Source organism: Coloeus monedula, assembly GCF_965178545.1.
Source record: "Coloeus monedula genome assembly, chromosome: 2".
In the NCBI taxonomy this organism is placed as follows: domain Eukaryota; kingdom Metazoa; phylum Chordata; class Aves; order Passeriformes; family Corvidae; genus Coloeus; species Coloeus monedula.
Window position 1 is genome coordinate 7,172,858 of NC_138782.1, and position 14,092 is coordinate 7,186,949.

The following is a 14,092-nucleotide window of genomic DNA, read 5'->3' on the forward strand; positions in this document are numbered from 1 at the left end:
AAAATATAAAATGCAGTAAGAATTTTCTTACTGGAATTGTAACATTTGGACACTTCTATTTTTAAGTTGAAGATCAGTTTTATTCCTGTCTTTTATTTTGTCTTTCATTTTGATGCTGGTGTAAACATCAGGGTTATTTTTTTTCCCCCTTTTGTATATGTACATACTTGCTTTAGATATTTTCCAAAATTGTGGCTATTGTAGCTCCTTTTGTGAATGAAACTGCAGAATGCAGATGGCCTCTACAGGAAGAGAGCTAAGTTTGCTCTTTCTCCCCTTCTGGTCCAATAAACATTGATTTATAAAATGTGGAACAGATCCCACAGGACACTAGAATATTCAGTAGCTTGGTAAATATGCAATGATCTAGGATATGCATTCAAATATTTTCTCCACATCATGGATGTAAAAAGAAGAAAAAAAAAATTACCTGTCTCTCATTTTTATTATCAAGATGAGAAAACTGTGCTTGCGCTACCAAGGCGTATCACCTGGGCAAAGTGAAGAAATCACGTAAAGATAACAACATCCCTTCAGGAGGTGGCCTAATATACATGTTCAAATATGCTTTGTAAAGAAGACTCAAGTCTGATTTATTTAAATGTAAACTGGGTTCTTCCCTGCATCACTGAGTTGGATAAGAGTCACGATTTTACTCTAAGGAACTGTACCAAGATTAATGGTTATAGTAGAGATGCTAATGTTTGTGTTTAGCAGAAACTATAAGAAAAGAAATGTTGCTAAGTTGTGCCTCACCTTTCTTTGATACAGGTGAAGCACTAGAGTGTGTCACCAGAGGCTGCACACAAGACATTCTCTGTATGATTTAGCTGGGATTCTGTTTTCCATATGAACACATGTAGACCCTGTGTTTGACTTCAATCAGGCATCCCTGTATCCTTGTGAACTGTTCTGTCTTGGTGAAGCTGTGTCAGATCATAAGCACAGTGAGGCACTGAAGGCTGTGACATGTCCTTTGTCACACCAGCCCCTCATCACTCCTGCTCCAAGTCAAGCACCCGCTGTGCTCCAGGGCTAAATCCATTCACCTGCATGGGGAAGGGCCTTTCCCTCCACAGGGGCACAAATGAAGCTAAGAGCATCTGTACAGCTGCAGGGAAGCTTTTCTATTTATTTATCTAGTCCATGGAAGCTGGTGTGAAGGAGAAAATTACTCTTGGTACAGAGAAGGGTGAGTGACACGGGCCAAGGTGCCTTCCCTGACCTTTGGACCCAGGTGAACCTTGGCCTCTGCTGCAGCCAGCGGTGATTTTCACAATAGGTGGGAGGAGGGGGTGGGGGCGTGATGTAGGGATCCCAGCGAGTCACAGAATCTCAGAATCAATTAGGTTGGAAACGACCTTTGAGATCATCGAGTTCAACCTTTAACTGAACACCACCGTGTAAACTACAACATGGCACTGAATGACATGTCCAGACTTTTCTTAAACACCTCCAGGGGTGGTAACTCCACCACCTCTCTGGGAAGCCCATTCCAATGTCTGATCACCCGTTCTGCAAAGAAATTCCTCCTGATGTCCAACGTGAACCTTCCTGGCCTAGCTTAAGATGATGTCCCTCTTGTCCTGATGCTGGTTGCCTGGGACAAGAGACCGACCCCCACCCGGCTACAGTTTCCTTTCAGGGAATTGTAGAGAGTGATAAGGCCACCTCTGAGCTTCCTTTTCTCCAGGCTGAACACCCCAGCTCCCTCAGCCGCTCCTCACAGGACTTGTGCTCCAGACCCTACACCAGCTCTCTTGCCCTTCTTTGGACACACCAGCGGAATCCCGCTCCCGGAAACCTCAGCCCGGCATCTGCAGCTCCAGCACCTGTTTTCAAACCGGCCGGGGCAGTTTCCTGCGTCCCGGACGCTCCAGGGCCGCATGGGTGCCGTGGCCCCACGGAAGGCGCTGGCGGGCGGGCGGGCCCCGGCCAGGCGTGGCGGGTGCCGCCGGTCCCCGGGTCCCGCCGCCGTCGCTCGGCAACAGCCCCGCCGTCCCGGGCACAGCCCGGTGCCGCCGCAACCCGGAAGCAGAGGGACGGAGGAGGCGGGCGAGGGGCGGTGGCGGGGCGGGACGGGACAGGGGTGCCCGCCCGCTCCCCTCCCCGCCCGCGGGGGCTCCGAGCGCCAGCCCCGCGCAGAGTCGCACCCAAGCACCCGCCAAGCCGTGTCCCCGCACAACACACTCCCCAAATCCTGCCGACCCGGCGCCACCGCGCTCAGGCTCCTCCTGGCCGGTGCGGGAGGAGGAGGAGGCGGCTGCTGAGCGGCGGCTGCCGGAGCCAACGGGCGGCGGGGAGCGGGGCGGGCGCTGCGGGGGTGTCGGGGTAGAGCGAGGCGTGACCCGGCTGACGGGCACCGTGCGGCGGGCGCGGAGCCGGAGCCGGACTCGGCGGGAGCAGCGGTACCAGCGGCGGCGCGGGGCGTCGGTATCGCTCGGCTCTGGCTCTGGCGCGGCGTCTCCTCCACCCCCTCGTGAGCCTGGGGAACCTGCAGCTCAAAGCCGCCGCCAGCCACACCACCATGTACCCCGGCAACAAACGGAAAAAGCTGTGGCGGGAGGAGAAAGGTATTATCGCCCTTCCCGGTGCCGGGCCCGCTTCTCCCGCCTTGAACTCCACGTAGAGCTGGGAGGGAGCGAGGGAAGGGGGGGTGGTCCCGGTGCCCTCAGAGCCGCCGCCTCACCGCGGGGTGTCCGGCAGCGCTTCCCGCCGGCCGCGGCTGAAGGGACGGGGTGGGGAAGGGGGAACTCCCTGCTCTCTGCCCTTGTCCTGGGGTCTCCTGGCTGACACAGCCTTCTTGGCAGCCCAGGCGTGCGGCAATTGGGGCTGTTCCCCCCACACCTCGGTGTATTCGTAAGGAGTGGAGCCCCAGGGCGGAGGGAAGTAAGCGAGGGAGGGCGGTAAACAACCCCCTCCTGAGGGCTTCCCGCCCCCGAGTCACCTTGTGGGAGTGTTTCAGGCCGAAAAGTTGGGCACGTGCCCTCAAAACGTGCTTTTTCTCCTTTCAATGCGTTTGTTTTCTGAGGGGAAACGTGGTTTATTGGGATCATTAGTGTAAACAGCTTAGATTCTAGTGTCGGTCAGACGGGGTGAAATGTTTGGGGTATGGGACTCTCAGAGCACCCCTGCTTCCCATCTTTTGAATTATTTATTTATTTTTATATATATTTTAAGGACCCCCACCTGTGTATTCTCAGTTTATAAAATCCCAAAGCTAAATTCTAGAGCATGAAAACTGTGGGCCAGGCATTTGATGCAGACCTTGCTGTTTCGGTACTTTATATCGATCCTGTGGAGAGCAATGTAAAAATTAAGAAAAAAATTCACGGAGTGGAAGTGCAACATTTATATCTGCGAGGAGTAAAGCTTCTTGCCCGGTGTGTTCCAAATAATGTAGTAATAGATGAGGAGAGGAAGAAAAACAGATCAGAGGGTCATATTTTAAGTTCTCTTTCTTTTCTTCCATCACCCTTGTGATTCTAAGTATGTTTCAAGCTAAGAAGGCAGAAGACTAGTTCAATGAATAGGATTCAAGTGCACCTTTCTAAGGAAAAAATGTTAAAACACAAATGAACTTATTTTTCTGTAGGTTAGTTGCTCCTCTCACACTCCTCCAAATGAAGTGAGTCTTTTTCTTTCAAACTGTCTTACAATCCATGTTTTTCTAGTAAAGGTGAGGCAACAAATTTCTACATGACAAGAGTTTCTGTTTTCAACGAAGAAGGTACAGTTAAATTGTCTCAAGCATTGTTTATGTGTGATCAATTATAACTGACTTTTCCCTTAATGCTGTTTGTTGTTACCTTCAAAAAATGCAAGGGGCAGATGGGGAAAAGTTTCTGGTAGGCTCTGGTGGATGTTCTTACTACTCCCACATGTCTCTTTCAGCTCTGTTGCTGTCTGTGTGAATTCATAGCCTGGCAGGTGAACTCAAAGCCTTAGTAAGGATGGCAGAGTGGAGAGTCTGGAGGGAAAACTGGAGCTGCTGACACACTTTTGGTGTCTCCATCAGCTGTGAGGATGGTGGTCTCTATAAGCATGGTGATGTTACTGAATGCCAACCAGTGCTGCTCACTGCTGCTGGGCTTTTTCATCCAGGAAGCATTTCTGAGTGCTGGCTGGCCACAACTCCCTGTCTTTTTGCCCAGTGAGAACGAAGAGCATTTGCCGGTCTTCTGCTCCAGTAAGTGTTCCAGCACCATGCTGATGGTGTTGGCCCCAAGTACTTTGAGTGAGGAGAGCAGAAAAAGCTTCTCTTCATTGCTGGCATTGCCCTTCAGTTTTCAGCCCTGTGACACTGTTCTTATCAAGTACCTTCTTTGCTAGAGAGGAAAACTACAGAATCCAAACTTCTTTCCTTCTTACCCAGTCAGTACTTTGGAAATCAAATCTTTTGTCAAGCCTGCCTTCACCTTTCACAAGTACCCCATAACCCCTGCAAAGCTGGCTGTGCTCACTGGCTCTGTTCTTTCCATGAAGCTCTGAGTGCAGTTGCTCTCAGCCTTTAATATTCTGAAGCACTTCTTGAAAAAAGCACTGATTGCTAGATATTGAGTTCAAACCCACTGATAATACTCTTGCTTTTCTTAATTACTTTCTTGGTAATTAAGGGTTGGTCCATGTCCTCCCTGGGGAGATCTTCCTTGAGGACAGCTGAAACAGAGCAGGAGCACGAGTGGAGGTGATTTCAGAGCCTTAGACACAGGAGTGGGCCACCTGCAAACTTCCCAAGTTTCTGCTACAGGCAGAAAATGGTACTTGCGGTGAAGGCTGTTGGGAGCATCCTCTGGGAGGTTTGGGTATAATTAAGACTCAGTTTAAGTTCTTGGCTGCTGACTCACAAGAGCAAACTTTTGTAAAACCTTCCTGTAGAGAAGAACTTGTGTTTTGAAGTCACAGGACTGGCTCTCTTGCCTCCTCAGCAAAAGGCACCTAGACTTGCTCTGCTCGTCAGTCCCTCAAAACTGACATGCTCTCTCAGGTCTGTCTACCCATGGGACTTCCAATGTGCATGTCAGATACTTGGAGTTTTGTATGCCTGGAGCTCAGGTAATGGAGGTGGGTATGTATCCATTGTGCTTAATGGTGACCCTTGTTACGTCAGTTCCACTTCGGCAGCTGTAAATATCCCAGTGAGATACCAAGCCTGAATAAGGAGAGAGAAGTGTTTTTGTCAACTGAAGAAATTGGTAATGCTGTCAAAAAATACCAAAATAAACTTATTTTGTTAAGGGAAGCTGTGCTCAAAACTTGCCTTATTAGACTGTGCTGAATGCAGCCTACATAACTAGGAAATTTATTTTGAAAAAAAAACAAACAAAAGAATCCCAAACCAGACCCCAGTGATTTTCTTTCTTGTTTTTTTTTTTAAGGTTCAATCTGACAAGCAGTTTCCATGTTCAGCTCTTCTGCTGCTTCTTCATCTTGAGATGAAAATGTTCTTTTCATGTCTGCCTAGTCCTTTATGTAAAATGCAAATAACATGGGTCTAGCCTTCCTCTACACCCCTAAAAATTCTTCAGTCATGGAAGAGCATTTATTATTGATTAACATGTGAAGAAAAACTGTTGGTGTGGTTAAAGTAGCACAGCGCTACTGGTGAAAACAGACCCAGAAATTTGAGTAGAGTATGGGTGCTGTAATGTTCTCTACTGTTCTTTTTCTTTTCCCCTCTTCTTTTGGGAGGGAAAAAGCTCTTCATCTTGTGCTGAGCTAATACTAAGCATTGATGAGGTATGGAGGGAGAAGAGGATGTGATGGCAAAAATGAGCTGAAGTACTGGGGTTGCTTGCTGTTTTGGGTCATTGGGATGGCTTTTTTTTTTTTTACTGTAAAAGTCCATTTATAGCAGGGTCTGAAGGAGAGTGAAGTTGGCAGTAGCTGTCATACTTGTGCGATGTTTGAGGCTTTACTTTTCACTAAACGTCTGAAGAAAGAGGTGGTGACATTCTCAGGAGAAAACAAAACCAACCATCTGTATGTATTTTAGTGTGGTAACCAGGTATGTCCTATTAATGTTCAAATGAAAATCTCTAAAGCTAAACTTGCCCTTCTTACCACCCCAGACACCTAGCAACTGACAGAACGTTTGCTTTAGTTCTGATCTCTTTTGTTATGTAGTAGCATTTTATTAATCTCCCACCATGCTCCCTGCCTTTACTTGAACTTCTGGTTTTTTGGTTCTGGTTTACAAATGCAGAACCTACAGAACAGACTTTGATACCTGAAAACTCCCTATAAAACAACAATTCCCTACTAAAGTTGCTGTTCTCTGATACAGGAATTAAAGTGGCAGGAAGAAGCAGCACAGTAGTGATGTGGGGAAGAAGCCTGGACAGCCCAGAGTGTGGGGAAGAGGTGTTAACTTTGCAGAACTGGGATATCCAGAAATAGGTGCATGCAGCTGTACAGATGCATCTTGTTTAGCTCCTGTTGTAACTCACTGGATCTCTCATGCTTGGTCCTCTCAGGTGGCATTTCATTCGTCAAGGGCACTGCACTGGTCACTACGTGGCTCATGTGCAACAACGTGTGAGAGCTTGCAAAACTTCTCTTATTTCTCTTTCCCCTAAACAGAGCGTTTGCTGAAGATGACCTTGGAAGAAAGACGCAAAGAGTACTTGGGGGATTACGTTGCATTGAAAACTATTCCGACATGGATGGAAGACTTAAAAAGCAAGAGCGAAAGCGATGGTAAGTGGGGGAGTCTTAAGATATAGACCACTCTGTTTTCTCACTCTGAAGTTACTTTTAGGAAGGCTAAGACTTAGAGCCCATGTTGTTATGAACAGTGATAGCCTAAAATTGGGATTGGGGGGAAAAAACCCTAGCAAAATTTCTTAAAGCCCCACTGGTGTCCCAGTACTCTGCCAGTATCCCCAGATGGAGTCACTAACCCTTAAGTGTGTAAAATTGCTCTTCTCTGCATGAGTCTTACTTTCCAGATACTCTAGCGGTCAGCCATGCCTAAAGAACTTTGTCTTTGAAACTTACTGAGCATAATGATATGGGAAATCTGGGCAAAACAGTGTTGCGGGTGACCCAAAAGCAGAGGGGAAGTGTGCGAGCTGTGTTGTTTTCTAAAAATCCAGAAACTGGAGAAGATGGGGTTTGGAGCCTCCTTACCTTTGGTCCTGCCTGCTTTCTTGGGCAGGAGCATCAGTCTGACTTGGATTAACTCCCATTTCCTTAGCGTATGCAGCCTTATCATGGTTGTGATCACCAGCAGAGTTGTCTAAATACTTGCAGTGAGAACTGACCAATGTGAATCCTATTCGCTTACAGACTTCTCCACTCTGCAAGTAATTCTGTAACTGTGCCTTGTTCTTTGTCTAGTTCCCTTTCATGCACACAAGGTTGTGGAGGAATAGGGATGACTTCTGAGCTGGTTTCCTCCTCCTCTTTCTGTTCCTGTCTTGCTATCCTACTTGGCTGAAGCCTGTGTTTTTTTGAAGGACTATCTAACTATGAGACCTAAAGTGCTTCCTGCCTCTGCAGATATAGGACTAATTTTCTGACCCTTTTGTTATCATTAATAGTGAATACTGGCCTGGGTGAAGAGGTGTGTAGAGTAATCTTGTGGCTGCAGGTGAACATGGTCTTTATGGTGATAATCCAGGTGAAATGAGGCCTGGAGCTAATCAGCTGTTTTTAATAAAATAGGAAGGCTGTAACTCTTATTTTAGCACAATCTAGAGGAGCTCACAGATTTTCAGATGTCCTTGTCAAAAGCAGCTATTGCTACTGTCTACTCCTAAAAGCATCTGGAATAACTTTTGAAGTGAAAATATGTCAAGAGTTTGTTGAGCTCTTCAGCCCTGCTGAGTAGCTGTATTATATCAGTACCCATAAACCTCTTTCTACCATTTGGGTAGGTCATTTATATCTTGCAACACTGGAAAGCCTGTCCATCTAGAAAACAAAGGCTGCATAAAAATAAAAAAATTACCTGACTTCTCGCAAGTTGATTTTGGAGGCCTGTGGTACGTGGGAATATACAGTATGTCATGTGGTTTAACTGGGAGACTATCCCTTCTAGCCCAAACTAGAATTTTTATTCCAGCTACTCTCAGATTCTCTGTAAAGCACTGAAATTCACAGATGTTGTATTACTTGGGCTGCTGAAAATGACAAGGTGTGGATTTACGTTGTGATTGCTGTTACACTTCACAGAAGCAAAATGTCGGTGTCTAATATGTGGGTATTGAATCATGGCAGTGGTGAATTTATTTCCTTGTAGCTGCTCTTACATTCTTTCTGTTAGTACCCAGTACACTGCAAAAAAATGCTGGAAGGCAAAAATTGTGCTGAAACCCTGCTCTGCTACTTGGTTTTGTTATACTGTACATTCAGGAGAAAATATCTGTAGTCACTCTTTCTTTGATGTATTTGTTATAAGTAAGCCATGTGTAATAGTGGACTGCTGAAATGCTTCCCTGTTCCCACAAATTAGTACAATTAAAAGAAATATGTGTATTAATGTGACTGTTAACTGCATCTGCTTCAAACGTTATTTCTCTTAAATGTTGACCCCATTTTGAAGGTATCATGTGTCTAAAAGCTGTCTTTTTGAGCTGAAATACAGAAGAATTAGAATTTAAATCTTCTTACTGATGAAAACTTCTGCTCCGTTTGATGGGACATATGGAGTGCAACAGGTACAGCCTGAATGAGATTCTGGAGGGAACAAGTGAAGCTCCAGGTGTGATGGAATTGGTGATGATCCAACAATGCCATGCCCAAGTTGTGATATTTTCTTCAAGTGAAAGGTGGCTGCTTGCACTGACAAACAGAAGAGGTCTGAAGGGTGGTGGTGGTGAAAATAAAATCTTCTGTATACCTGTCAAGCCAAAACAACAACTGATGGGGAATTCGGAAAAAATTCTTTACCATTTACTCCCAATACCATATACAGTAAAAAAATGACAGATTGATTAGTGAAGCATAGAGTGGCTGTTCAGGAAGAGTGATGAGGAGAAATCAAGAAAGCAACCAAGAACAAATCAAAGGAAGCAGGCACAATCAATCAGCTGCTGGAGTAAGAGGCTGTAGGAGAAGGGCAGAGCATCTGAGCTGGCAGCCAGCCCCATAGATACTCAATACTCAATTTGAGATTAAGGATGTTCAGTACTGCACAAATTTTAGTACTGGCTATTAGGAAAGACTGCGTGTACAATGTCAAATCTTTACGGTGCCCATTTTTGAATGTGAGTGACTCACTGGAGAGTGTTGGGAGGTCCCAGTTCGGCATACATTTTTGTTATGTGGAAGTTTAATGGAAGATTATTGAAAAGTCTGTCTGCAGAATTATTCAAACTGAAATGATCTAAGAGGTTCATATTGGGAAGGAACCAATCTCACTGCCAGGGTACTTCATGGGTGGTCTTTATTAGCAAATTGGAAGAACATACCTTAAGTTGTGGAAACAAACTTTTCCCCTACCCCTCCTCCTTTGAGAGGAAGTTGTGTTGAGAACTAAATTCTGAAGAAAACCAGTAAAGCTTGGAGTAAGTTTGGTGTTTTGGTGAGGATGGAAGTCTTTGTGATAGAGAAACATAACAGAGGGATGTGCATCTATGTAAAGGCTCCTGAGGAGTAAAGTTACTGAATTCTGAATGGCAGCTGACAAGGGCTTTGTCTCTTTGTAGCAGCGAAGCTATTAAAAAACTTTTGGAAGTTCAAAGAGGCAGTGTCTTTGTTAAAATGTCCTGCTCTGACTAAAAAAAAAAAACCTACATTTTTTTTGCAGGTGTCTTCATATGGACATGACTAGCCATAAGAAATTAGGTTGGTGTGTGTTTTGGCATGGAATTTGGTCAATGTTTGTGTTAAGTCTTGATTTTGGGAGGAGAGTGGCACAATGTGGAATGCAAAGACTAAGCCTAGTGCCCACTTCTCTGAGCTAAGGGAAGCAATCTAATGTGGGTTTGTGCATTTCCAGAAGGACTATGCTGTCAACACTCCTGATTTTTGGTGTGCCGCTTGCCAGGCTGCACAAGTGGATCTCAGAGATCAAGTGTTGCAGCAGTGGAAGGAAAAGGGACAGTTAGTGACAAGTGGCCCTCTTTAATGTCAAGAGTGTATGGTAGAAACAGAAAACTTGTTCTTGAAGTAGTCCTGTAAATATAAGCTTTCTTTGGTTTAACTATATTTATTAAGGAAGTGAGTTGCCCACTTTGGAAACAAAGAATGAACTTGTCTTAGAGGGCTGGATAGTGTGAATATACTGTAACTATCATTCTCCCCACTTGTTATCCATCAGATACTCAAAGCACACACGTCTCATCCGTTTTCTCACGTACTTTGAAGTAGGATGTCTTCCTGACAACATGTGAATAATGGACTTTTTTTATGAAGCTCTGGAATTTATATCCCTTTGTTTCAATGCTATATATTACACACCACTTTGTTAGGCACTCATCTTGTACAGCAACAGGAGCTAATGTTGCTCAGTGAATAAAATGCCACCATGTAGACTAACAACTAGAGTGTATTTTAAAGTTAAATACATATATTAGCTTTTTGTTGGGTACACACTAATTCCCAAAGATGTCTTTACTTTGCAGTGGTGAATCTGAGAGATGACTTCAGAAAACTTGTTCTGGAAAGCTTTTTTAAAAATTAGAGTCTTGGGAATTTTGTTGTCACTGAGTTATGTGTGTCACAGGTAGAAAAACATTTTGTTGTAATTATTGGGTAATTCAGAAAATGTACTAAGTGATATTGTTTAACTTCAGGCAGCTGATAGTCCTGCTGACTCTCACAGCCTCTGGAATACATTGCCGTGACAGTGATGCCAAGAAAACAGCAAATTTGGGTGGTGGTTCAAAGATCTTTGCTAGTGGTAAGAACTACTTTTGATAGGATGAAGTTAAAATGGAATGACACAGTAACTGAGTTCATTTTTGTCTGGGGTTAAATGACACAAAAGGTCTGCAGTCATTTTAATCAAGTCTTGAAATATGTTTAGATGTTTTGGCAGTCTCTGAATCTTTTTAATATGCTATTTTTAAAGAAAATGATATGGTTCAAACTATTCAAATTAATCTGTTTTAATCTGAGGGTTTTATGTATAATAATAAGGTTTGGATTTAATAAAAGCATCGTTGTATTAAGAATGTGTAGCTTTCTAAATACTCCCAGTGGGTTGACACAAGATTACAGAGACAAAACATGTAGATGAGCTGCTCCAAATGCTTCGTGGTGGAGAGAAAATGTGTGGTAATGCTGAGCTCTGACCAGCATTTCTTGGGGTGGATAACTAACACAAGTAAGTCTCCAAAGAACCTAGAGTCTCCGTGCAGCCCTGCTTGATATGAATATCTGTGCTGCAGGAACTAGGAACCAAGGTAACGAGTACTAGACTTTGGAAAGTGACACCACTACTCCACTACTAAGCTGCAGTGAAATTCAGCCAGATGTCTACAAGTAAGAGATGGCATCTCTCTAAACCACTCAATATTATCAGCGATTCATACAGGAAAAGAAATTATGTTCTAGTTGAACATTGAGATTGTTTGACAATCACAAGTTCTGTTTGTAACAGCTGTGTGAAACCTGTGTGGTTCAAGACCATCCCCCCACCAAAAATCCAAGTCCATCAGCTTTCATTGTGACTTGTTTTTCTTATAATGACTGTAACTACTGTCTTTATAACAGATCTTTAGCTGAGTGACAAGGATGAAAGTAAATTGAGACAGCTTAGTGTAATTTTTTGCTATCTCTCAAAAATAAAAAGAGCTTTTGCTACTGAAACTCTTTATTTGATGAGTTCAGAGTGCAGCAGTTTTTCTGCTAAGTACATGCAGAAAACAACAGTAACTTGTGTGCCACCGTTCAGGGTCTCCTCTGTTACCTGTGGCCCTGAATGTGAATTCCAGCTTTGCTTAAACTCGTGCTGTATTCGGTTTTGTCCTTACTTTCCATGTATTGGCATACCACTGTTACTCATGCTAAACATCACAAGGTCTCTTCAACACTGGTGTGTTTAAGGTTAGAAAACCGTGTCTCTTAGATGCACATGGAGAGCACTGCTTATCAATTGCTGTGTATAATTACTGTGAAAAAACTAACAACTGTGGTTTCTGTGAATTGTGTGAGGATTATGGTAATTAAGTATTTTGAATACTTAATTGTGAAATGACATGCTTTTTGTGGAAGTGGCTGAAAATCTGTTTGCTCATTTCTGCTTTCTATGTTATATACATATTAAGGAAGCAGCAAAGGAATTAGAGGGGTAAGAAGAGCAAACCATGTTTGCAGCTTCTTAGTCTGTGCTGAAGGGGTCTGTGTGTCCACGGCATAATGTGGAGTGACTTTAAGGCTGAGTTGGTATTTGTTTGGCTGCAACAGATATCCAAGGCTGCCAGGGCAGGAGGGTGTAACCAGAGCCCTGTGTGCTCTACTTTGCTCAGGCTCTTGGCTGCCCTTTTAGGATGTGTCCTGAACAGATGCAGAACTGCAGAGTTGTGCAAATCTGACTGTGATTTGGTGACCCTAGACCAATTCACACCTTGGCTATTGATTTCCAAAGATAGACTTGCACAGACATGGGAATAACTCTTCAGGTGCAAGTTTACTTGAGCATAAACTGAGAAATAATCTCTGTGTGTGAGTTGGTTTGTTTCTGGAGGTGAATAATCTCCAGTTAGTGATATACCTGATATAAGTAGATAAATTAGTGTGTTTAGTGTAAGGGGTGGAGGGAAACTACAGTAAACAAAAAGACTGAAGATGTATTCAGTTGACCTTGTAATTCCCTGGTGAGCTGCATGTGAATAACTTTTATAGGATGGATTAGCTGCCAAAGAGATGACACTTGTGTTACAGTTTGCATTAAAGTGTTCTTGAGAAAAACAAAGAAGTTTCTTGCTTTCAGCGTGAGATGATGATTATTAAAAAGTTCAGATCTGTTTACATAGATTAAGAACACAAAATCCAGTGTAGCTAATCCTTTCCCTAAGAAAGTAAATCATTTGTCTTTGATGTAATTAAGATGATGACTTCTCTTTAAGCTGCTGCTCTGTGACTTTTTTAACAAGGTAACTTCCACACAGCATTAAGCTTATACAGGTCCTGGATAGAGTTATTATTTTGTGGCTCTTCTGCATGCAGCTGAGAAAGCTCTCTTATCTACACTGGCAGACAGCTCCTTGAGGCGGAAGAGTTAACCATAGGAAAGGATGCTGCTCTGAACAACAAATTGATAAATTGGCATCCTTATTGAGGCTCTGCAAGCTCTTGATGGTTTTTAGAGAGGGCTGGTAGGTGGAGACACAAAGGGAAGTTAGGCACATCTTTGCCAGAAAGAAGAGTTCTAATGTTTAATTACTGATGACATGAATCTTGACCAGATGAATAACTTCCAAGCTTCTCTCCTGTGCAATATGAGAAACAATCCTTTTTTTTTTGTAGCTGCTGCTGAATGTCACTGCAGTGTCCCTAAGGAAGTACTAAGTAGAGTTAGGAAGTCAAGATGATGCAGTATGCTGTCAGCTGGCTTGTTCAGGGTGTGAGCGAGAACGGCTTTAGCAGCAGTGATGCTTTAAGTTGGGATGTGCTGTTCCTCAGAAACTGCTGAGAAAAATTTTAGGTTCCAGCTTGGAATATTTTGGTAGCTGACTTGAGCGAGATAGTTTAATATATGCAGGGAAAAAGTAACAGGTTATATATTTTGGCTTCTGTCTTCTCTTTGGGTTTTTTTTTTTTTTTCATTCTCCTTTTTATATATAAAGGGTGAGCTTCTTTTGAGCATGGGGAATTGCAAGATCAACTCCCCAAATTAATGTATTGCTCTACAAAGACAGTTTTAGGAAGTCATCTAGCTTTGCTCAGTATGGTAGCTTGGCTAATGCCCTAATCTATAATTTATGATGGATTGTGGCATATGTCCTCACAGTCTTTTGCAGACAGATGTGAGCCAATGTGCAAGCCTGATTAGAAGCCATGTGCCTATGATTAGGCTGAGGCCAAACCAAGCTGTTAAGTTGTACCCTTGTCGTGGCTCACTAATGTAGATCTGTTGCCTGGCTGCGTGACTTTTAGATATTTTCAAATGCAGGTGGAAAAAGCTGATGTCCTTCTGCAG

The 14,092-nt window shown here is 43.7% G+C and overlaps 1 protein-coding gene across 6 annotated transcripts in view; it reads left to right on the forward strand.

Annotated features, from left to right (window-relative positions):
- The first annotated feature begins 2,340 nt into the window (after positions 1 to 2,340).
- MACROD2 (mono-ADP ribosylhydrolase 2) overlaps positions 2,341 to 14,092 on the forward strand; it is an 884,685-nt gene continuing 872,933 nt past the window's right edge. For all 6 annotated transcript variants that reach the window (XM_082303078.1, XM_082303080.1, XM_082303082.1 and 3 more), the window contains exons 1-2: positions 2,341 to 2,573; positions 6,583 to 6,699. In XM_082303078.1, the coding sequence (XP_082159204.1) occupies positions 2,528 to 2,573; positions 6,583 to 6,699 (163 nt within the window). In that variant the 5' untranslated portion in view covers positions 2,341 to 2,527. The remainder of the gene's footprint in view (positions 2,574 to 6,582; positions 6,700 to 14,092) is intronic.